The 25,003-nt window shown below is 32.1% G+C and overlaps 4 protein-coding genes across 5 annotated transcripts; 1 reads left to right on the forward strand and 3 right to left on the reverse strand.

Moving 5' to 3' along the window:
* Positions 1-1,633: 1,633 nt before the first annotated feature.
* On the reverse strand, positions 1,634-4,108 carry LOC113847247 (WRKY transcription factor 71-like). Its single transcript, XM_027476230.1, has 3 exons — positions 3,469-4,108; positions 2,858-2,998; positions 1,634-2,398 (listed from the first exon to the last, which is right to left on the reverse strand). Exons 1-3 carry the CDS (start codon positions 3,894-3,896, stop codon positions 2,008-2,010), a joined length of 960 nt encoding a protein of 319 aa, XP_027332031.1. The 5' UTR covers positions 3,897-4,108; the 3' UTR covers positions 1,634-2,007.
* Positions 4,109-11,440: 7,332 nt separating this feature from the next.
* On the forward strand, positions 11,441-14,337 carry LOC113847641. 2 transcript variants are annotated; one of them, XM_027476870.1, is made up of 5 exons: positions 11,441-11,626; positions 11,842-12,041; positions 12,783-13,255; positions 13,421-13,494; positions 14,023-14,274. In XM_027476870.1, exons 1-4 carry the CDS (start codon positions 11,488-11,490, stop codon positions 13,455-13,457), a joined length of 849 nt encoding a protein of 282 aa, XP_027332671.1. In that variant the 5' UTR covers positions 11,441-11,487; the 3' UTR covers positions 13,458-13,494; positions 14,023-14,274. The 2 variants fall into 2 exon arrangements, with proteins under 2 accessions (XP_027332671.1, XP_027332670.1); XM_027476869.1 differs by having other exon boundaries at positions 13,421-14,337.
* Positions 14,338-15,237: 900 nt separating this feature from the next.
* LOC113874552 (two-pore potassium channel 3-like) lies at positions 15,238-17,115 on the reverse strand. Its single transcript, XM_027512772.1, has 2 exons — positions 16,136-17,115; positions 15,238-15,430 (listed from the first exon to the last, which is right to left on the reverse strand). The coding sequence occupies exons 1-2, from the start codon at positions 17,113-17,115 to the stop codon at positions 15,238-15,240; spliced, it is 1,173 nt and encodes a 390-aa protein (XP_027368573.1).
* A 923-nt stretch (positions 17,116-18,038) lies between these two features.
* On the reverse strand, positions 18,039-22,531 carry LOC113874553. The gene is made up of 7 exons (XM_027512774.1): positions 21,815-22,531; positions 21,438-21,626; positions 21,225-21,316; positions 20,147-20,206; positions 19,954-20,023; positions 18,837-19,040; positions 18,039-18,443 (listed from the first exon to the last, which is right to left on the reverse strand). Exons 1-7 carry the CDS (start codon positions 22,529-22,531, stop codon positions 18,039-18,041), a joined length of 1,737 nt encoding a protein of 578 aa, XP_027368575.1.
* Between the last annotated feature and the right edge of the window lie 2,472 nt (positions 22,532-25,003).

Here is a 25,003-nt window from a genome sequence, read left to right on the forward strand (position 1 = left end):
TAAGTGGCAAGGAATTTGACTTTCTATAAAAAAGAATTGAATTTGAGTTTTATAAATACAAAAAATATACTTTAAATATTGTTTCCTCAAGTAGGTTGGCTTGACTGAATTCACATTAGTTGGAGTCCAAGTGACTTCCAAACACTAAAAGTTTGAACTAAATTAAAAATATATATATTATAGCTTAAAAAAATACATACCCAACTCAGATTATAAATACAATTATAATACAGATTCAGATACAAAACTGCAAGGCACACATGATTATAATAAAAGCATATAAAGTAGTATAAAATACAAATCTTATCAAATTTAGAGAATGAATGTTTTAAAAATGAGAAAAATAAAACATTATGAATTATGTAATGATGTATTATCACCTATATTAGTCTAACAGTTTAAATATAAAAAGGAAAAAGTAGTCTCATCATGTACTATTAATGTCCAACAATACACAGATATAACACAACACTTAATATTTTGAGCTTGTACTTCTTTAAGTTTAACAAAGAAATTACACAACGAATTTTTGTTTTAGATTCATAGATAATAAATATGCATGGATGTAGTGGAAAGAAAGGAAAAGGAAAGGGATGAAAAGTTTATTTCATCCTTATTTTTAAAATATTGATAAGGAAACTCTATTACCCTTGTTTGCCAGTTGCATTATAAACGAACGAAATATTAAAATTTTCAGTTCCCAATTTCACACTGATTTTGAGAACAAAAATAGGTTCTTTGAAGTAAAGAGCGAAGAAATAAACCCTTCAATGCTTTTTGTTTCCTATCTACTTTTAAATCCTAGCATATATGTACTTACAATGCTAATTTTTTTATAAAATAATTACTGAATTAACTGTTAACAAATTATTTATTCTTAAAGAAAAAAATAGACTTATTCTAATAACTCAATTCATTTCAAATTAGTGGACCCAATTATACAAATAGTTATTTACTTGGGCAAATTTTATTGCTGATTAAAGCTTGCTTTTGAATCATCTGGAGATATTTTGATTTTTCCATTTGGTTTCATGAAAAGAAATAAAAGATCAAATCAATCTTGAAAGTTAGGTATGCGTCCACAAACTTAACCGAAAGTGTAGTTACACACGCAAACACATACACTAGATCACTCAAACGCCGAAATGTATATGGTTTGCCTTCAAACCACCTTGATTCCATGTACCTAAGGTTCTTGATATATATTAATCCCCCCCCATAATTCGTAATATAAAAACCGAAAAATGTTTAACATGCACAACCATTTAAAAAATAAAGGCCATAAATAGATATTAATGCAAACTCGCTGCAATTTAAGCCGATAAATGCACGTTTCAATCGTGTCACTTAAACCTTCCATTTCTAGTAGCATACACTATAATCTCCCTTTTAACTGAGTCAGTGATACAAGAAATCATCACCAAGTCCTATCAATACCTTTCACTGAGAAAGATCAATCATACATTGTATGTTAATTGTCTTGTCAAACCATCCTTCTCCCACACATATTCTCAACTTGCAAACTACTCAAACGGAAAACGCACGGCCCATATATGACATTTTTGACAAAATTTACCATGCTATATATATATATATATATATATATATATATATATTTAAGAAGAATAATTAAGATCAATGTCATCTGCAGTAATTCTAAAATACTCATTTAATGCTTCTTAGATCCCACTACGTACCATATATAGAGATATATTTATATACCTGTCTTCCATACAAATCTAGACACATGCATGACTTGAAGAAATGGGCTAACTATTAGTAGTGGGAATCAGCTACAACTTACTACACATATGTAGAGAGTGTGGATACTGCAAGCCCACGGCATGCTAATAGAAATGTGCTAAGTGCATGTTTAGTTTAATTTATTTCGTAAAAATAATCTTCTTCTTTTTATCACTTTAATTCTTTAAGAAAACCTTTGAGAATAAAATGATTATTTCTCTCAAAATAATCAAATCTAAACATGCACTAAGTTGTTTAATAAGTTCATGGCTCTTGTTTGCCTGGGAATGATGGTAGTAGGTCTTGCAACAATCCATAGTCACGAGGGAGTTGGAACTGCTGCTGTTGTTGTTGCTGCTGTGGATGAGGAGGATTATGGGAAAGGTTTTGGTGAAACATGGGATTTTGGTGATCATTTTGGCTATAACTTGGAAGCAATTGAGCAAGGACATCTTGGGGTAAGGTTGATCCCATATATGTGGAACCAAAAAGGGAAGGTGAAGACAACATGCTGGCAGCATTACCCCGGAGTGTGGCTGGACAGTGATGGTTGTGTTGTCCTTCATATGTTGTGATCACAATTGATGGGTCTTGGAATGACCTCTCTACCCTTTTCTTTACACTGCACTTCTGACTGGTGCATCTGTAGTAGCTCCTGCATTATAAGTAATTACAGTTATGTCAGATTCACAATATGTTGTATAAGTGTGCAATTGAAGAGGGATATCATGTCATGAACTAATAATTTCTTTGTATTGTTGAATATACGCGTGTGATATTGTGATCTTGTATATATATATATATATATATGGTATGATATGATATGTCTCCAATTTCATTATTGGATTGTTGATCACAAAAACAAGCCTCGATAAGTCCTTAGAAATAAGCCGTTACAAACCTTACTGTGACAAGGATATGAATCATTACATCGATATGACAATAAAAAATAAAAGACTTTGATGCCAATATATGATGATTTTGGCACCCAAATTCCACAAACCTTAATCATTTTTTTGGGTGATACAAATACAAGCCTTCATCATTTTTTTATTTGAAAGGTTAACGTACCAAGTAGATAGATAAGAAATCTAAAAATTGGAAAACAATTAACCTTGGGTACGGACTATTCTTGACTGCTTTCTGTCCATATTTTCTCCATCTGTATCCATCTTCAAGGTGATCGATCTCACTTTTAGTCAAGAAAGCAAAGCGAGGCTCTCTAGCCTTTTTCTCTTTCTTTTTGGGCTTGTTCCTAAAACGCTCCAAAACATCAGTCAAATTCACAGCAACATATATGTATGTGGCAGATAAAATCCACCAAACTGATAACAAAATATTTTAGGGTTAAGTGACTATCATTGTTCCACCATTTTAGTCATACACAAAACCTACATGGCCTTCACTGCAGCACTACTGTGTATGGTATAAGAGTTAGAGTATGGACAAGATTGACCAAGTTCATTTCATGAGTGAAACTGTAAGTCAAAAATAATTGAAAAGACATGGAATAATAGGCATAATATAATTGCATTAGTAATTCAAAGAAACTTCAAAATTCTACCTCATGAAAATAACTAATACTAATAAGATAATCAGATCCTATTCATCAATTGTGAAGGAAGAAAAAGAGAAAGTCTATGAGGAAAAACCATCTTACCCTCAACTGATCTATCAGAAAGCACAAAGAAAAACGGACAGAATAAGAAGAAGAAGAAAACCTACTCTTTCTTAGACTTTTCATCTCCTTCTTCACACCCTTTTGGCTGCTTATCTTTGTGGCTTTTGGTTGAGTCTTCTTCTATTACTGCTTCGGCTTCATTAGATGAGGAAGACACTGAGGAATTGGGTGTTGATTGGTTCCCGCTGATCCCTACGGAGTCTCCTGTACTGGGTTTCTTTGGGTTGTCATCAATGGAGGAGATCACTTCAGATGATGAGCAAGACAAGTCAAAGGCTTTTGAGAGGGTGTTGTAATCCATGGAACCATGTAAGTAATCAGTGAAACTGGAGTGAGAGGGATTATCAAGCCCTTGAAAGTGTTGTGAGCTTGGTGTTGAGTTGTTGTCCCTAAAGAATGGAAAGTTTGAGTGGTTGAGTTCATGGTGGTTGTAATAAAAGGGATCATAATAATGGTCCTTCTCATTAGCCATGGAAGAGAAGAAGAAGAATAGAGGGAAGGAGGAGAGAAGGTTGGAGGAGGAAGGGCCAGAAAAAATAAAGGTAGCTTTGAGAATGATATTTCAGCTAAGACTTAAATTCGATGTGGTTGCTTGTTATGGGAAAGGGAGCTTTTTGGTTTAGAACTTTGTTTTTCTTCTTGCTTTTATTCCTTCTACTTTTGCACCCTCTCACTTTAGTGTTTGGAGGTAATTGGGGATTGTTTCTCTATCTTAATCTTTCTGAAGTCAGTGTGTGTTTGATTTTTTTCAATGGAAATATATTTTCTTTTTCTTTTTTAAAATTAAAGGAATAATTGTGATACCTGCTTGTGCATGTGGCGCGACTTCTTAATCTATATATATAATAATAATGCACCGTATATTCTCAAACATCTATCGACATTTTACATCACTTGTTTTACACACCTCTATATTGGAAAAAACTTCTTTTATTCTTTCTTTTTTCTTGTCAGAACATTGAATTTAGAAAACATTCGACTTTGGGATATGAAACAAGAGGAAAATGAAAAAAAAGAATATAATGATAATAGAATAAGAAAAGGAATAAAACATCTAATAAAAAGTTCAAATGTTAGAAACAGCAAAACATTTTATTTCTTCCTTCCGTATACGATGTAATTTGACATGTTCTGAAGGGTGTAAAGGACATATAAAAAAAATTAAAACGAGGCAAATATTTTAATCCTCAAAAGCCTACTGATTCAAGGATTATTGGTCAATTGGCTGAAAGACTTATTACCTATTTAGCTGATAGCGACTTCTCGTTTAATTAGAATCACACCTGTATATTATTTTATTTGATCGATCTGAATCCGATCAAGAGAAGAAAAAAAATAAGTTGAATAATACTTGCATGCTAACAACCTTTTTTTCTACATGTAATAATATAAGAGCATTGATATTAAGAAGGTAAACATACATACATAGACTAGCATTTATCTATTTATAAACTATGAATAACATAAACTATTTATCATAGTTGCATGACGTCAGGTTTTACCTTGCTTTGTCAAGTTTTAAGAAGAAAAGTAATTTAAAACCTTAACCTCAGCTTTACATTTTGTGATCATTTGAGCCCCACGTAAAGTGTTTGACAGAACCATATATTAGAAAATCTGACTTAAACGTTTAGAATTAGACGTCTAACAATAAAATCAGATAAATTTTAATATTATATTAAAAAATTTAACTTTCACTCGCTTATAAAACCAAATTGTAAGAAAAGAAGTATTCAAACTTGATAAAAGCACCTTAACATTGTATATAATACTGTGATTGATTATACTTAGGGTCCTTGAACAGGCACATCGACAAGGCAGAGGAACAATATTGCTGATAATATTTTCTTTGTATTCTTCTTACATAAAAGAAAATGGATATACATCATTAATATCATTGATAAAGATATTTATAATAGAGAGAGAAGTGTGATGGGGGGGTCGTAGTCACGTTGTTAACAAGGGAGTGGGGTTAGTCAAGAATTCCGACTATACGCATTTTGTTTTTGTAAATTTGGCAGGATTGGAGTTACACGTGTCACACCATTGGGCACCGCCATTTGACCGGGGAGTCGCACGTACGAGAGATTCGTTTGCTGTTGTAAGAAATATAATGTTATACCGTATTATACATAGCTAAGTGAAAACTTATGCTGTTCCTGATCACGCCTATGTCTATAGCTATGTGTTGCTGAGTGGGTTTTCACGTCACATTCCTTTTTCCCTTTCTTGCTGTCTCCTTCCCTTTCCTTCTCTAATGCCTTATCATATGCTCACACTATCACATTCACATCAAATCAAAGAGCAAAATTAAATGGTCAAAATCTTATGTCTCTTCTTCTCATCTCCCCTTCTAATTAACTTTTTTTCAATTAAAATTGTGAATACTAACGCTGAAAACAAAGAGCCTGGATTCAATTAATGATCACATAGATGTTGAGTGATCACTTGTCCCTCAATGATCTAAAGGTGCTTGTTACTGTAATAATTACAAACATGGGATCGGTTGAGACCTCATTTTAATTCAAAAGCTTCCCTTTTTCTACCAATGGCTACAAACTGGTTAATCATATTAATCCCTTAAAAGATAGAAGCTGCTACTCCTCAAAGTATGACATCTCCATAGTCATAAATCACAGTTCTTAGAAGTTGGTAAACCAAAGACTTTTCTTGGGTGGGTGCAAAACCAACAATGAGCACCACCCATTCAACAATCATGACACATCCCAATTTGGCCCCCACCAAACCCAGCTGAAAGGAACCTAAATCAAAATGACTATTTTTCTTTTCATAAGCTATTTTAAACCATATGCTGCATATGAACTTGTATCCCTTCCTACTCATCGATTCATTCCCCTTTGTCTGATAGAGTACTAGATCATGGGGGGAAATTTGGAGAAATGATAAAAATAGTATTATATGAAATATATAATTCCTAAAATATTTATCATGCATGCCGGAGACATTTTGATTTTCAATTCTTGTATATTAATACAATAGTGAATACATATGTGTTTGTGTAAGATTCATATTTTAATTTTAAGCTAAAAATTGTGCATTCGTTAATTTTTTGTTATATTAAAAATGTGTCTTGTCCGATTGATGATATATGTATGTGTCTTTCCTATTTGTATCCACGTTTCTGAATCCAATCATAGGTTTATATTACAAAAATGAAAACACATATTGCACATTGTTATCTTTATAAATATATATATATATATATATATATATATATATATATATATACCATTTATTAATAATTTAATATTGAGTTAGTTTTTATTAATATATTATATAACATATTATATTCATAAATAATTTTTAATAAAAACATTAATATATATATATATATATAGATACATTAAATGTGTAATTAATATGTTATTTGTTAGTATATATTTTTAATAATTAGTAATGTAAAATTGACAATCATCTATACGGAAACACCTAAAGTTATCCGTAGTAGCATCATTGTCTTTTCCTTGACTTGACTCCGCGACCACAGAATTTTATTACAATCTTCAATTTTTAGTTTAACTACTTTGATGAATCTTGAATTTTAAAGAAAAGTCTTCATTAAATTGTATTAACAGTTAAATTTTAATTATCAATAAATTATATTTTTATCAATTATTGTTAACAATAATTCAAAGTTTAATTGAAGTGAATTTTTTCGTTATTATGATGCTATGATATTTCTTAATTTAGTATTATTTCAATAGTATTGCATTATAGCGAATTAAATTTAAGGTTAAATTTCTTTAATATATTTGTTGTATTGACTAAAAAAATAAAAAGAAAATGGATGGTAAGCAAGATTTCTTGGATTCATCATTATCCTTCTTTCTTTGACAGCTGAAAACTCATTACGAGGAGCATGAAATTGTTGACATATTTGGGTGCATTTGTGTTTCATTAGACTTGGTAATCTCAACTCCACTTCTTGGCATTCATCCCTTACAATTGTATATGTAAACAACACGCTTGATAATCTGAAATGAAAAAAAAATTAAAATTAAAAAAATTAATACAAAATATTTTATTTTATCAATTGGTAAAATATGAGAAAATAAAAATATAATTATGTTAAATAAGTAACCAATTTTTATATTATTTTAACATAAAGTTAGTAAGTAATTTTGTGAATAAATCCATCAATTTTAGCAATTTTTTTCCTTTTTTCTCACTTTTTTTGTCAACTTAAAGAGAGACGTTTGTAAAAAAAATATATTTTTTCTCAATTAAATGATACAAAACATATATTTTTTCAACTCTTTTGTTTCACTTAATTTCTTTCCACCCATTTTTAACATGCATAAACCCATTTTGCATTGCAACGATCAATCTTTTTATTTCACTTTCACATTTTGAATACAAATATTGCGTTTAATTCAGTCACTAATGTAGAATGAATTATTTTTACTGGGTTAATGCTCATTTTATAGTTTACACAAAACAAATTTTAACACAAAGATTGATTATAACATTTACTTTAACATATCTATAAATGTGAGATGTTATGAGACAGTATGAGTTTTCATCTTGAAAATTGTTATTTTACAGGGAAGGGTTTAAAAATGATCGACAAATATTTTTTGGATGTTGTGAATTAATACCTTAAAAATACTGATTAAAAAATGATAAATAATATTTTTACTAACATTAAAATACATTGAAGTAACAAAAATGAATGCATTAGATTAGATAGCACCATAAAATATTTTTCAATAAAAATTGAAGATCTTAATAATAAATACATCCGTTTTAATAATTTACATAAACTTGAAGATACATGTTCAATGCACAGAAACTTGGTATGTGCTTAACTAGTTAATATCACTCATTATATTTGGGTTGGGCAAAGTTCATATCCTAATTTTTTTAGGTGCTATTTGTTATTAAAATTATTTTTTTGTTTTAATAAAAAAAAAATATTAATAAAAATTATTAAAGTAAAACTATAATTTAAATTAAAAAAAAGTACCAAATTAAGATATAGTACAGCATTTAAGTTTTGCCCATTATGCTTTTGTCAACCAAGGCAGGTTGTTTGTTAGGTTTGTGCAGTGCTAATACTATGAAACTTCTTCCTAACAACGACGTCTCAACTTAAAGAAACAACATAAATAAATGGAAATAGTTTTCGTTGTACACTCATTAATCAAACAAAGTGAAGAACTAGTGTGTGGTGATCCAACCATAAGGAATCAATTCTTTAAAATTTTAAAAATTTTAACAATAAATTATTTATTGCCAATTTATATCAGTTTTTATAAAATAATTATTTTTTTAAATTATTATTATATATTTACAAATTATTTATTTAGATCAATCCTTGACGATTTTTACTTTGATAACTATCAAGGCAATTGGTCCTTGACATTAAAAAAAAAAAAAAACTATTTAGTTCTTAATTTTAGCAATTATTAGCGAATTGGATCTCTAATTTTTATTCACGTCCACTGTTTTGGTCTTTATGCCAGTGATTGATTGATGATTGTTGAATTTAAAGACAAATTTGACAAATTTGATAATACATCACTTAGGTACGAATTTGATCAGTTGTGTCAATTTCAAAAACCAAATCAATTAACAATTGCTAAAATCAAACAATAAATTTAATAAGTTTTTCTAAAATAAGAAGAACCAAGTAAATTAATAATATTTTTAGAGACTAAATTAACGTTTTACTCAAACCCCCGTGTCTCACTAGCATGATGAGTCTTGCAAATGAATATTTTAAACACGTTAATTAAGTAGTTAATTAATCAATAATTTTTATTAAAAATTACAAAAAATATATATTATTTCAAAAATATGATTTTTAATAAAAAAAAAAAGTTAGATTAGATTTTTCGATCATTCTCCTATAAGTATTGATTAGCATAATTCAATTTAAGATTTTATTTTTCATGTGGCATTTTAAAATAATTGTCACTTTATAAGTTACATAGCACGAAAGAGTAATAACCAAAGAGAAAGGAATTAAGAATTGGTTGGCTAATTTTTTGCCTCACCACGATGGCCATTGCTTTGCTCTATTTTTGGTAAGATTTGAACTTCAATGAGATCTTATTATGTATATATAGCTCGTACCTCCTTTACTTCATATTTTTCATAGTTCTAATCAAATTTTGTTGTTTTAATTATTGAAACAAATATTTGAATATTTAAAAATTAAATTATATGTTAATACTATTAATTTTATAATTAGTTCTGTCGTTGTTTTAATTATTGATGAAACATTTTCAATTTTTGTGGACACCGTACGTTAAGTAAGTTGTTGAGCATTTATTAATGGTTGACAATAAATTTTAGAAATTAATTTAATAAAACATTAAAAAAAATTTAAAAAATTCATAAATAATTTATAAATTAAAGGATATTAAAGGATTTTTTATAATAAAATATTTAAAAAGTTTATAATAAAAATAAATTATAAATTAATTAAAACCATGATATTATAACATAAGAAAGGAGACTAATATCCCTCAAACGTGAAGGCATTAGAATAGGCAGCATAAGAAGAATGGTACTAACATAAGTTTTTAACAGATTTTTTGTTATTGACTAAAAATGTATTGAATATATCATTGGACAGGACAAAGAAATACGACCACACATAGGTCTTTGAAGGTGTCCTTAGAAATGAAAATCAAAGACTCTGTTATGATATTAGCTAGGCAAATGACTTTTCTAAGGACACTTTTGGTCATTTTCTAAGGACACTTTATGGAGACAATAGTACAATGCAATTTCTATAGGTACGAATTATACCTTTGATCTTGAGAATTATACAGTCATTTTCTATAAGTACTCTTGATTCATAAATGTGATGTTTTTGTAAAATATTTTAAAAAAATTTCTATAATGATATAGGAGAAGAATAACTATAAAAATAATTTGATGGTAAAGTCAGTATTTAATATAAAATAATAAATATTATTTAATATTTTAAAGTTAACTATTTTATTTATATTTTATATTTTTTTATAAATATAATATTAAATTTAATAGATTTTATGATTCAGTTCTATCTTAATTTTTTGATTATTTAAATAATTAATTTTTTTATTTATCAACTATTAATATTTAATTAGTTTATTAATTTATTTTAACATGTTTAAAGAGATGTTTATTTAAAGAATATAATTTTTTTTTATACTAGATGGAAGGACTATTCAAATTCTTTATTGACGGAGTAGTTATCCATTACAGTTTTAAAATGCATTTGACAATTTTCATAAGACTTTAAATTTTAGGTACGAAATAGCTTGCGTTTTCTTCCATAGGCTATTTGTTATATGCATCATGTTGTGGTTAGCTACGTACACTGGGTTTTACGGCATTGATCCGTTGTTTGCTAAACCAATAAAGGAGCCAAGCCATCACGTCAATTGCAACTTTTTAACTTGACTATTTTATGGACTCGTAATTTATTTTAGGTGCTGATTTGCTATTCCCTTCAAATTGTATGAAAAATCTATCACTTTCAGGTTCTTCATGCAAATTTATTATATGTAGTTCTAAAAATAAAATAAAAAAATCTATGTTGAAATCAATTTCAGGGATAGGTTAAACAAGAGAGATAATAAATTTAAAAGTTTATATAATATAACTTATAATTGATAAGCTAACTATAAGTGTAAAACTTATAATTAAAATATATTAAATGATTCAAATTAATATATAATATAATATTAATAAAAAATTAAAATTAAAGTTTAAAATATTTCCACTATCAAACAATTTTATTATTTTATTTTTTAAAAATAAATTATAAATTATTAAGTAGATATAAATTTACTACCCAAACACATGAATTAAACATTAGTATGAGTTCTTTTAGTTTAATCTGCTATTTTGAATAAATGTATTAAATACTTGAAAAAAGAATTTTAGGGTACGATTGTGTCCAACTCAGTTTAGAAAAAAAAAATTATGATATTAAACAAAGCCTACAAAAGGAAATTAAGAAAATAAACGAAAAATATAAAAATTGAAATAAAACAAAGAGGTTAAGAGTGTGTAACGTTGTGAAGTGAAGAGTGGACAGAGGGATGATATTGAAGTGTGTTATGGCCGTTCCTTCGTGGAGGCTCAGTTGCAGTTGCTGCGCTTCTTCGTGCGTTAACACAGAGCAATTACGTTCTCAACTCGATCATCTTCATGCCGAGGCTCACACCACCAGAGCCAAGGGTTCGTATTCGCTCTCTCTCAGTTCTGTAATTATATCAACTGTTTATAATTTTGCTTCCTGAATCTCTAATTATATGATTTTGACTTTGTCACAAATATAGGGAATTTCCTCTGTTGTTGTTGTTGAACTTTCCTAGGGTGTGAATATGTGTATAATTAAGATTAATTAATGCTTGTTCGAACGATATAAAAAAATTACGCGTGGTGATTAACAGCAAATAATGCTAGATTGAGGCTTCTGCGACTGTCGGAGGCTGCAGAGAAGCTTCAAAGACAAGCCGCTTTAAGCATTCAAAAAGGGGATGAAAATGATGCGAGGGAAATGCTTTTTCAGAGGAAGAAGGTGTTGCAGGCTTTAGACAAATCTAAAGGACGCATTGAATTACTTGATGAACTTTCCACTAAATTGAGTCAGGTAAAGTGAATTCATCAGTGACATTGTGTTATGGTATTTTGTTCACTGTTACATTTTTTTATAGTCATTATCACAATGATATCATAATAATAAATATCAATAAGTTGAGGGACGATAATTCTTTTATCTGAGTCGTGACCTGTTTACAAGTGATGGCATGAGCACCTGCAAAAGGGACTGTAGAAGACCAAGATAATTTTCATATTAGCAGGTTGAATGCACTTAGAAAAAAAAAAAAAAAAAAATTCCTTCTGTGGAACATTTAAAATTTTGATTTAGAACTGATTGTATCTCTATAGAACCATATGCAGACAGAATTGCTACTAAATGATTGTAAAGAGAGCCGAGCATTTTTCATTTGCTGCTATCCTGTCATATATGGTATAAACCATGTGAAATTATTAAAGTATCAGTCTCTAGGAAGACAGTTCTAGAGCATAAGCTGTTAATATGTAGGCCACTTTGCCATTTATAAACTTATGCAATTCTAGTTCAAAAAAGAAAAAAAAATGCTTACCTTCAATGATGGTCTCATTTTTTCTATCTTAAATTTGTATTTGGGTTTGTTCCATTGATTGATGAGAATAACTGTGCCTGTTGACCCAGATTGTTATTGTTGAATTTGCTTCTATATATAATTTCTATTTTCTCCTACACCCCCCCCCCCTTTTTTTTCTCGATGCCACTTAAAAGTTCACATTTTAGTAACTGTATTATTAAAGAAACCTATTGTGGTTGTAGGCAATATCTTTGAAAGAAAGTCAGCTGATTGGAAATGTCACTATGAATTTGGAAGACATGACCGAAGACACTTCAAGTGCAGTTCGAATCATTGCTCCAAAGAAGGAGGTTCAAGAAAATTATAATAAGGTTGACTCAGATCCCCATATGATGAAATTGAGCAATATTCATGATGTGCAGCTTTCCATGGAAAGTGAAGGGAATGCACTGGATGATAAAGAGAGCCAGAATCTTCAGGAATCCCTTAGAATTGCCAGTTCAAATCAAGAAAATGTAGCCAGCAGCTTGTCAGAAATATCCTCTTATGAGGATTTCATGGAACACATAGATAAAAAACTAAGTGAAATTGAAGCTGAACTAGTTACTGTTTTGAATGTCTCAACCTTGGTATTGGATAATGAAGAGAGACCAAAGAATTCCAGGTTGCAACAAACAATGGAACTCCTTGAGAGCATCCATGGCATTAGACAGAGGTACAACATTTCAATCTTTCAAAGCATAATTCTTGCGGTCTCATTTGAAGATTTAACTATAAAAATCAGTTTTGATAAGGTGCTCTCTAGTGGTTTTAAATTATTGTTAACAATATTCATATAAAGAAAAGTAATGCAATACTTTTCAAATTTCAAATCCCACAGAATCAGAAGTACCAAGGAGGCAAAACTGTGGATCTGATCAATTTTGTTTTGCTCAAGTCATCTGCTTTCTCCAGGTGAGAACTAACTTCTTTGGGAAAAAAACTGCCACAATTTTCTTTTAGCCCTCTGTCACTAAATGTGGAAACCGGAAAGATACATTTGAGATGCTTACTATTAGTTTATTTCAATGAAAAGAGGTGTTGATGTATTGATTTACCACTATTCTTTCCAACCTGTAATCGTCTGTTTGGTCATAGAGGAGCAGTAAATTAAGAAAATTGCATAAGGACTAAGGATAGCTTAGTTAAGTTGTTTGTCCATATCTCACAAAGGAACGTACTAGTGAAGTATTTTTGGAGTAGGACTCTCTGAGATGTCCTTTGAATTTTTAGAGTAAGCCTGCAGGTTACCACCCAAAGTTCTTATTGTCGTCATAACTCATCAGGAATTAGATATTAAATCATACACCGATTGTGTATCAGGCAGGATAAAAGGTTTGTGGCTATTTTTGGAGTTTGTAAATGTGGATTCCATGATTTACATATTGTATATACTTGCTTCATGCAATGCCATAAATTCCCATCACCTGTTTGAGTGTACAGAATCCATGCATACTTCAAATGAAGATTTGGCATTCTTGCTAGCTTAAGATATCAGGAGCTTCTGCAACTTCGGATGAATTTGTGTTTATGGGCTCTGGTAAATTGTGTTAACAGTAGTAATGATAAGTATTTACAGATAACTCATTTACTAATCACTGACTAAATCATTTGTTTCAGTATTATTGCTATTATTTTAGCTACTTAATTTCTAATTTCATCCTGGTGATGTATGCTACAATCCTAAATTTGTATGCCCTAATTGTTATAAAAAGGTGAAAATATCACAAGTTTCCAACTAATTGTGATAAACTTGTTACCAAAACTTTGCAATTGCAACATTTATGTTGAGATTAAAATAAATCCATAATAACTATACTACATTGATATCTCCCCAGTGCATTGTTAGCAATATTGTGAACTAACTAATTATTGCGAGCACCTCCAGCAGTGTTCTTGCATCTGAGATGTCTCTTGAATGAGATTTTTCTTTTTAAAACGTATAAATTTGAAGCAAGGCTTGTTCAAGTTCAACTCGGGCCTCCTTGAATAAAAGAAATGAATTTTATATAAATGCAGTTACCCAACAAGTGTCAAAACTACCTAAAATTATTAGATGTAGTCCTTCACATTTTTAGACTTTATTCAGAACACAGTTCTGCTAGAATCCAAATTGTGTATTCTTTTCACGTCGAGGTATGACATCACGTCAGGAAGGCAATAGAAGTAGCACTATGGAAAATAATTAGCAGCCATGACATTATGCTTTTCAGTTTTGAAATTTTGAAGGCTAATGTTTCTATTCATTGAATATTCGTATATCATGCGTAAGGGCGTGACAGTAAATGGTTGGTATGGTACTGCTGTCAAATACACGCTCAACGCCCAAGAGGCTGTTCAACCAAATACAAGATCAGGAAAATAATCATCCGTTGTTTGAACAAAGAATGAACTGCAAAAAAGGCGTGGTCTCGTATTTTTCATTTTTTTCCCCATAAAATTATGGGATGAGTTTTATTCCTCACAGGGCCCTTTTACAAAAAGAGAATAAAGGATGAGCTAACACTATGTTCGTGCTTGGTAATGAGTTAAAGGGTGAAATATTCACACCCAACCTTACACAACTCTGTGTAGCATTAACCATAAACCCAAACACGCTGAGGTTGTCTTTGTGACGTGATGATGGTCACAGGTTGAAGATAACAAACATGAGACTCTCTACAATAATGGTAGTCTCACAGACTGGTTTGCCCTTATAGAAGAGATGTTTGCATTATCCATGAGGTTAACAAGAGTAATCTTGCCATGCATGCCATAGTCCAAGGAATCGAAGTGTCTGCTTATTCGCTGAATGTCTATCTCAGTAATCTTCCCCATTTCCTTAAGCTTGAATATGACAAATTCTGACTTACTGCACGAATAGAAGTAAAAGGTCAACAAAAATGAAAAAAAAGTAATACAACTCGGTATTCTCTATTGGACTGAATTCTCTACCTCACCTTTGCATGTAGATAGCTGCCTATTGGCTTAACCAGATATTATGATTTCGGCTGCGTTTGCCTTCTCATTTGCTTAAATTAGCATTTCAATTTCTATAATGTAACGTATAGTTCGAACATTGGAAACTAACCAGAGTGGAATATCCCAAAAACCCAAACCGTTGGCACTGATTTCATGATGATCAATCATTCACCTATAGATTTTTTTGAAAACCATAGTAGTAAGATGCATTTAAAATTACTATGGGTGTGCATTTAATAGCATTTTTAATAATTAAAAAAATTCTCTCTCGAGTTTTTTAAGCATTTTTTTAGTTAATTTTGACTGAAGAAATTCAAATTTATATTTTTAAACAGGGTGAAATCATATGGTCATTATGAGAGAGATGGAAAAGTACTTCTGATAAGATAAAAAAAATTACAGTAGGGTGTTAAGGCAAGAGGGAAAGATGTTATTTATCCTGTTTCATAGCATGATAATTTCTTCTAGCTTTAAAACAAAATATTATTTCTTTGAGATGGAGGTTAACGGTGGTATGCACATGCCCAGTATTTTGATATCAATTAATGTTGGTCTGAAATGATGAATATAATGAGATTACCAACATTCAGCTTACCTGATTGATCCATCATTATCAAGGTCTGCAGCAGGGAAATCTGATAACGTTATCTTCTTCTTCAGAACCCATTTCGCCATCTCACGGGTTCTCTTGTGCACGCTATAATCAGCGAGGTATACAAAGGCCTTGGCAAATGCCAGTGTGCTTACCAAAAGCCATAAAATTGCAAAGGATCTTCCGGTTACAGTTTTGAAAGAATAATCTCCATAACCAACCGTTGTGACAGAAGTAATGGAGAGGTAAAAACTGTCAGCCCAATTAAGGTCCTCAACAAAGTGCACTGTGATTGTTCCGATAGCAATGCAGCCAATGACAACAGCCAAAGCCACACAAAATTTGGTTCTTATCCTCATTCTTCCTTTCTTTTCATCAACCATATACGTCGTGAGAATCTTCTTGTATGGACTCTCATTGGTAATGCTCAACAAGAATGCTTCTTGTGCATCACAGATGTATGCTACCAACCAATTGAGCAGATATGCAACAAATCCAAAGCCCACCAAAATGAAAATACATGTAAAGATTTTGGTAAACGTCGTGTCAGGAATGATATCTCCATAGCCAGTAGTGCAAAGAGTTACCATTGTAAAGTAAATAGCATCTACAAGCTTGGCTGTGGTAGTGCCCTTGAAACTCCCACTTGTCATGTACACTGCAACCCCAGTTACCACATACACGATAACTGCTATCAAAGATAGCCTAACTATCCACCCTGACTGTTGTGCTGGTCTTGGTTCAGAGGGCTCATGAACATTCACCTCCAACACAGATGGAGCAGAGCGAGAGCGATAGGTAATATGCCTTTTCTTCAAGCTCAAGTTAGCATTAGAAGGGCTCCTTGCTTCATTGATGATATAAGGAGGAGATTGGAGCGGTGATGGGGCAAGATCATGGAAAGATTGTTCATTGGGTGATGATGTTCCGCTTGGTGAGGCTAATCCTCTGCTGGAGCAAGGGCTTAGGAGGGGCTCCTGCATGGTGCATTCAGATGCCAGTTGGGGGTGCAGGCTAGTATATATCAATATCACACTTTCATTCAAATACAAGTCAAGCCAGAGGAATGGAGGAATATCTATTTGTTGTGCTTTCAGCTGAGAGTCATTTGTAGAGTCAGAACGAGCTCATGCATTTCTGTTTCTAATTGCCGCCAACTATCTCAATTCTGTCAACTCACTTCTCATGAATAGCATATGTTTCATTTCTTATTGTAAAGTTTGATCGATATCTTTCCCACAAACTTTATTCTAATAAAAGGAGAAAATGGTTTTCTAATATTGAAGTGTCTCACTATAATATGCTCCAAATAGAACCCCTAAATTTCATCTGGCTTTTGACCTCAACTATGTGGAAGAGGAACCCGTTGACTGTATGCCGAAGGTCAATGAATACGGTATCAGTGGTTTCGATATTTCTTTTAAGTTAAATATGTACACGATATTAATGCAATACAGGTGTACAGAGAATGAATACGCCCGATTGTAGAGGATACCTGCCTTATAACTAACTATAACTAACTAAAACTAACTAAACTAAGAAACAGTTGGGTCAGTTTCTTCTCCCTGTGAGACTTCAAAGGGCAACAGTAACTCATGAAATACCATTTCATTTCTTTTAAGAACTTCCTCAGGGGTGGCCCAAAATAGTTCCACCGGCGAATAAAATAATTAAAAGTTGAAAAGAAAAGGGGGCATTGTAGATTCATTAGTAATCATTAAAATTATTACTCAAATACTTAAAGGGATAAAACATTTTTCAAGTCCAATAGAACTCCGAAAAATTACTTTTTACATTTCAACTTATCTTTTGGTAGAATCACCTAAGAAGCTGATAACAAAGACATAATTTGGCATATCATCCGTATAAGTCAATATCTTGCACCATATAATAGCCTCATAAAAATCTATAGACCGAACAACTTTGTCATCATGAAACGAAGATTTGCACCATTTGATGGCCTCTCTGCTGCAGTTTGAGGAGGATCCTTGTGAGGCACTGTTTTTCGTACTTGCGCATGAGTTTCTGCTTCATGTTGAAACATCCTGACTAGCTCTTGAAGCTCTAGTTTTCTCACTGCAACATTTTCTTCAACGATGGGTTTTTTCAGCCCAAGATAAAGCAATCCAATTCCAATTAGCACTGCTCCTAGCACAAAGAGAGCTACGGAGAATAGAAGAAAGGCATAAGGAGCTCCCGAAGCTCCAGGTATCCCATCCACATTTATGCCAAATAGTCCGGTTATTATGGACAGAATAAGGCCACAACCTCCAAATACTCCTAAGTTATGTGTAACAGTGAGGCTTCTGTCCTAAAATAAGTAAAAAGAGTGAGACAAAGCAAAGACCAGCACATGTGAATGTACAGTGACATAAAAAAGGAAAATAAGTAAATATATTAGAAGTACTAAAAATAAGTAAATATATTAGAAGTACTAATTTTCCACTTAAATATAAAAAACTAGAGCAAATTCTTATTTCACTCCTCCAAAGAGATAGAGGTCAATCCAAGAGGATTATCTTTTTCCCCTTATTAGATAAAAAAAATAAAAATCATGCACCAGTAATAATGCCAAATAAATCCTTTGCACACTTATACTATCCAAATTATGAACTTAGGCATATATCAAAAATGAGTTTAATGAAACATTTCTAACCTATTAATATATAGATTATAGTTTAGTAGTCGGTAAAGATTACAAAACCTGCAACCATGCACGGACTGTGCTTTGCATGACATCTTGGATTGTGAATAAGCGATCTCGAACTGCTTCTTGCTCCTCAATCATTTCTCTTGTACTCTTCACTACTCCTTCCAGCAATGCTCTTGTTGCATTGCCTCTCAACTGTTGAAGAAGTTCAAAAACAATCTCCTCTCGTGCATGGAGTGACCATTTCACTCTTATAACCTGCTAGGTCGTACAAAAAAATCAAGATACATGTGTAAAATTTGTGTACACAACTTACATAATTGCTACTTATGTACCAAAAAAGATTACATAATTACTAATTTTCACAGTACACAACTTAAATGACTAGAGCGACATAATCAACAAAGTTATATGATATGTAAAAGTTTCACTCTCCGCAGCATTTTGTATTTATTTAGGGTTTATGTACAAGAAAAATAACAAATTTTAAAATACATTTTGTATAAAAGAAAAGATATTGGAAAGACTGACATTCAGAGACACTATTTTATTTCAGAAGGCGGCTTTGACTTATGTAAGCAAGCATCATGAAATAACAGACAAACCAGTATTGAAACTTCAAACAATACTTGGGAATTAACTTCTAACTCATAAGAATTTTAAAAATACTAAGCTAAGTATTGGTCAGGGTTATAATTCTATTATGCATGGGCTGAACTACTCCCCCCTGACCAAGTTTAGCTGCTAACGAAATCAGTGTCACTAGGCCACATTTAAAGCAGCTGAAAACTTCACAATATAGCTTAATGATTTCATAATTGCTCTTTTTCTTTTCCCTCATCCTCTTTCTAGCACTTCACGCTACAAACAATTTAATGGAGGAAGAAAAAGGCCCATTTACTCTTGTTGTTATCTTCTCAGAAAAAGGAGCAAAATAAATGGACAGAAAAGGCACCAGGAGAAGAGTGTCATATTGCAACAATATGAACCACTAACTCATAAGCATGATGTTAGTTAATACTAGAATAATTTCTTATTTCTCAATGCAACAATACGGACCAAGTACTCACAAGCATGTTGTTAGTTAATGTAAAAATTAAGAATCACATCTGCCAAATAAAGTATTTTCCCTTTTGAATATAAAACTCTCCAGCATAATCAGCAACCATACCTGGGTTGATAGTCTTCTAATTTCCTGATTCAATATTATAGTGAATAGATGCAAATCCTCATGGTTCCTCCTGTCAAGAATGAAAAAGCATTGTGTATCTAAGTTACATAAAAAAAAAAAAACATATACCCCCCCTCCCCGATTACACTTCCTAAGTTCTTATATAATGATGGTCCAAGGTACATGCAATCACCTGTTCATAAACATCAATTCAACTTCATCTGCAGCCCCAAATATGTGTTTACGAAACAACCTGTAACATCACACGCATTAGCAATAAATAATTATGATGACAGTGCATATTAAATAGTGATCCCAGCTAAGTATGATTTTAGATCAATGAAGAATATGAAATAAATTATTCTTAAAGATCTGAAACTTTTATATTTCTCATGAAGAAAACTAATTAAACAACCGCAACAGATTTTATGAGTAGGAAATTGATTATTTTCAAAAAATACTGTTAACAATAAATTGAAGAGAGGAGGAAACAAAGAGTGAATTACAACCCAATTCGGTCTAGATATGAAACAAGCAAAAGACGTTAATAAATTCTGGAGCAAAAGCCATTAGGACCCTGCTAACCAATCTGATGCCCAAAAGAGCAGGATCTTTGGGGAAATTCTAACTTTCCTGAGTTCCTATGACCCAACCATTCACTTCTAACAGCAGTAAGAAGGAACAGAAAAGGGGATTTTATCTATCTCTGTTCAATTCTTTTTATTCATTCCATCAAGTCATGGGTTTTCTAAACCTAGTTTCACTCTTTATTCATGTCTTCTCAAGAGTGCAATGTGTGCCTTTCTATAGAAATAACTGGTTTTCTCTATTATTTTTTCTTGGATGGAAGTATAAAATAAATTAAGAATCAATACATCTACTAACTACAAGATTAATTGTTGAAGTTGTATAAATATGATGAAGACTTTCAGTATTTATAATCTTCACTTACATGAAGAGCACCAAAAATCCTTTTACTATCATAGATCATGAATTTACACCTTACATGCAACACGGTGGCTTGCATCATGCCACACGGTATGTTTCTTTTTAGCATATATTTCAGAGTTTAAGTTTAAATTTAATTACACCATTTCCAATAGATTCAATTAAGATTATGTTTATCTTTTATATGGGGTCCCTATAGAATTACCAGTGAAGAAAAACAAAAGTAAAATACTAATTAAAAAGGCAAAGAGTAAATTATACAAATAAACAGCAAAACCAATAAAAAATTTCCAAGTTGGTTACAAGATGTTAATAATATTAACCTATCATCCCAACGTGCAAGTCGACAAGCTAGGTGTGCTACAACTTCATGAATGCTGCGCGGTATGTTAGCACCTCCAGCAGCCAGCAGTTCCTGCAAAACATAGTTCAAGGCAAGATAAAAATAATAAAAGTTATGCTTCTAACAGAATAACTGTTTGAAAGAGGATCTGTATCTGTCTTCTGACTAATGAAAGAAAAAATGACTAACTGACCTGAACTTCTAAAATACCTAACACGTTGATGTTGGATGCAGAACCCTTAACATGCAAAGCAGTCACCAAAAAGTTTTGTGCCTGCCATGCTCGTAATACAATGGGAATGTCATCTTCTTCAGCAAATGGATCACCAGCAGACTGCCCTAGAAGTTCAAATAGCAATCCTCCAGCAGCTCGAACTGGAACCTATCAAAATAGACATTGATCAAAGCTTATTTTACAAAATTGAATGCCTTTTCATATGCAGTTTGAACCATTGATTTTACTGAAAAGCACAGCAACCAATGATCAGGCAGGACACAAGCAAATTGATTTTCTTCAAAAAAAAATAATTATTAGTAAATTTCACTCTCAAATATAACTAGTTTATTTACCTCATACAGAAGGTGCTTCATTCGATCGCTTATTAATCTACTTTCTTCTTGCAAAGCGATACTGATAGCAGGATGCAACCAGCGAGAGCTACCAAACCATGCAGTAACAAATGGATCAGCAGCATCCAAATGGCACCACCAAATGGGACCCACTGGCCGCTCCCAATAAGGAGTTGCCACATCTGCAACAGGAACATCACTCTCATCATCTGTGAAATCAAACGGCTGTAAAGCCCAACCAGCATCGCCATGCACAGCCTGGACAAGTTCACAAATTCTATCCCAACCAATTGGTCTCCAGTAACTCCTTGGAAGAGCCTCTTTGCCTTGAAAATGTGGTGGCTGGTAAACTTGGCCACTGCAACCATGGTCACTCAAACAATCAACATCCCCAACCCCATGTTCAGTTGGCAAAATCGATTCATGCAAGCTGTTTCCACTAGCCACTCTCCTCCCTAAGCAATCATTTTGATTACCCTGAAAACCCTTCTTCTTAGTCACCTCTCTAATTGCTGCTGCTGATTGCATTTTCCGAGATCCCCGGATGAACTCAAAAGCACAAATAAGTCCATTGTTCCAAAGTTCCCGGTTTTGCATGTTATCTCGGGCGATAGAAGAATGGATCTTCTTCGTTTCACCTCTTAGCAAAGGTGAATAATCTTCATTCACAGCTTGCATGTCACACTCAAGAAGAGGAACTAGAGCCTCGACTACCATTGATTAGACAATCAAAACTAATTTAAAGGCCATGAATGGCTGCATCATCACGAGAAATGAACAACGTAAACTTGGATAATGGATATAATGATTAATAACACAGAAATTAAAATCTGAAAAACTAGACAAAATCAACTAATATCAAGCACAATTTACAAGGTCTGCAAATAGCGATATTATTATGATTTGAATTACGATGGGAAGCACAAAAGGAGAACGATAAAACGACATGCAACGGAAGAGAGTACGTGATGAACGACGAGGACATTACTTGTCGTTTGATTGAGAAAAGGAGGAATACGATACGAGAAGCAGAGAAGCGAAGGCATTAATGGACCGACGCAGAGAGAAGAGAAGAAGACGAAGAGAACCGCTACGGTGCTGATGGTGACGTACTCAACCTCTTTCACGTAATGCCAACGTGCCACCAAAGCACAGCATATTTTGAAGACATATAGTCACACATATTTTAAAATTATAATTAATATATTTATGTATGAATTATTTTTTGGCGCAAGTTTTCTATCTAATCCATCTTTGGTCGTATTCCTTCAGGTAACATCAGCACCTCTTTTGCATGTTAATGTTTGATGTTTTCATGTTCCACCTATTTTATTTTTACTTGACTATGAAAATTATCTTTAGCTTTTGACCACTCATTATCCACACCACTTCTAATGTGCTAAAGATCATTTTCATAGTCACAATTAACCGTGAAATAAAATAGCATTAAACCATTAAAGTAGAACATCAAAATATTAAAGGTTAAAAAAGAAAAACCCATTTTACGTAGAACCTGAATCCGTTCCACAACACAATGTCTGCAAATACTACAGGAAATGCAATAACTATGATTCTGGGGTAGGACGTGATATCGTATCATCTATTTAAATTGTTGAGGGCCGTGCCACAAGGTTTTGTCCATTCGAACATAGCACACACATATATAGTCATTGCACATTGCTCAACAACTGTTTGTCTGAGGATGAATGAGTTTTTGTTATTTTTTCTAAAGTTGTTAATGTATTGATGACATAATCCAATGTTGTATTATTATTATTTCATCTAAGGTACCGTTGCTTCATTGGATTATTAGATTGAATCAAGACATTTGTTTAGAACAAGAAACACACGTTATGAAGAACGTGAGTGGCAACATGATTTTCAAGATTTGTCATCCAACCAACCACGTAAAACACATTGAAAATCATGATGTCACTCATGTTCTTCGAGAACCAAGGAAGGTACCCAAGAATGACAATAAAACATAGTTAGGATTAACGAGTGACCAAGTAATAATATTACTAAAGTTATATCAGTCATTTTAGTTTTGAAATTATAAATATTTAAAAATTTAGACTTAATTTGGATAAACTTTTAATAAATATTTATAAGAGTAAAAAATATTAAATAGTAATATATATAAAGAGGTCTTTGTAAATTAAAATTAATTTAGATTTTTTATACTTTTTATTTTTTAGGAGTTAGTCTCATTTTAATTTTTCTAAAAATTAAAAAGATATTCCCTTGTGCCGTTACAACAGTATAACTTTCGTTGAAGAAAATAAGAAACATGACCATTGACCACTCATGTATTACAATTGCATGTATTATGATTTCATGTATTATAAAATAATTCCTCATGAAAAAGAAAGGCGAGGAAGAGAAGAGAGAAATTTCATTGAATAATGTCTAATTCTGTTCTGTACATGACAGCCTGTCAGGTTCTGCAACTAAAGAATGACAGCTTTTGTAATATCAGTAACTCTCCAATGACTACAACAAAATTAATGAAAAAAATTCCCCGGCAACCTGGGCCTGGCTAGAAAATAAAGTAAGGTCTCAAGGATTTCGTGGCCTACGTAGATGTGGTTCATTGGATGATGGATCTTGAAAATCATGTTGTTGCCACTCATGTTCTTCAAAAACAGGGACCTGAGAACCATGTTCAGAATGTGAACGAGGAATTTGCTGGAAAGTGTTTCTTGGTCTAAACAAATTTGATCCAGCCCCATAATCCAATGAAGGATGTGTACCCTTGTCAGAAGAATGACAGTAAAACGTAATTATGTGATTGATGAAATAATAATAATACAACACACTGGATTATGAGCCAACGATCATTCTTAAGTAGTCATTTTTTCCCAATGTAATTAACAGTCAAATAAGTACACTATTGATCATCAATACATTAACAACTTTAGTTAAAAAACAAAAACATATTCATCCTCATATAAACAGTAAGCTTAAATGTTGAGAAATGAGCTTCCTAAGTTACATGAAGTTACCCCAAGGAATACGACAGAGAGAGATGGATTAAAGAGAAAACTTACGGGATTATAGGTGGAAGAGCCAGGATAGTTGGAAGAGCCAAAACTTCCATTAACTGCAGGAGGCAATCTATGTACAGGAGGAATTTCACTCCTATTTGGTGTATGGCCGTAGTTCGTGCCAGTTGAATATTGGTGATAT

The sequence above is a fragment of the Abrus precatorius genome, unplaced genomic scaffold, assembly GCF_003935025.1.
Source record: "Abrus precatorius isolate BTA unplaced genomic scaffold, Abrus_2018 Scaffold8, whole genome shotgun sequence".
Lineage (NCBI taxonomy): Eukaryota > Viridiplantae > Streptophyta > Magnoliopsida > Fabales > Fabaceae > Abrus > Abrus precatorius.

Excerpts from the sequence above, each read along its gene's own strand:
- LOC113874553 (XM_027512774.1), bottom strand. The coding sequence starts at position 22,531 with ATGGTAGTCGAGGCTCTAGTTCCTCTTCTTGAGTGTGACATGCAAGCT. Across the intron at positions 21,627-21,814 it reads TGAAGCACCTTCTGTATGAG|GTTCCAGTTCGAGCTGCTGG; the intron begins GTAAATAAACTA and ends CTATTTTGATAG. Across the intron at positions 21,317-21,437 it reads TAGGTATTTTAGAAGTTCAG|GAACTGCTGGCTGCTGGAGG; the intron begins GTCAGTTAGTCA and ends TATGTTTTGCAG.
- LOC113847247 (XM_027476230.1), bottom strand. The coding sequence starts at position 3,896 with ATGGCTAATGAGAAGGACCATTATTATGATCCCTTTTATTACAACCAC. Across the intron at positions 2,999-3,468 it reads GATGAAAAGTCTAAGAAAGA|GAACAAGCCCAAAAAGAAAG; the intron begins GTAGGTTTTCTT and ends GGAGCGTTTTAG. Across the intron at positions 2,399-2,857 it reads AAGAATAGTCCGTACCCAAG|GAGCTACTACAGATGCACCA; the intron begins GTTAATTGTTTT and ends CTTATAATGCAG.
- LOC113847641 (XM_027476869.1), top strand. The coding sequence starts at position 11,488 with ATGATATTGAAGTGTGTTATGGCCGTTCCTTCGTGGAGGCTCAGTTGC. Across the intron at positions 11,627-11,841 it reads TCACACCACCAGAGCCAAGG|CAAATAATGCTAGATTGAGG; the intron begins GTTCGTATTCGC and ends GGTGATTAACAG. Across the intron at positions 13,256-13,420 it reads ATCCATGGCATTAGACAGAG|AATCAGAAGTACCAAGGAGG; the intron begins GTACAACATTTC and ends CAAATCCCACAG.
- LOC113874552 (XM_027512772.1), bottom strand. The coding sequence starts at position 17,115 with ATGCAGGAGCCCCTCCTAAGCCCTTGCTCCAGCAGAGGATTAGCCTCA. Across the intron at positions 15,431-16,135 it reads GATAATGATGGATCAATCAG|TAAGTCAGAATTTGTCATAT; the intron begins GTAAGCTGAATG and ends CTATTCGTGCAG.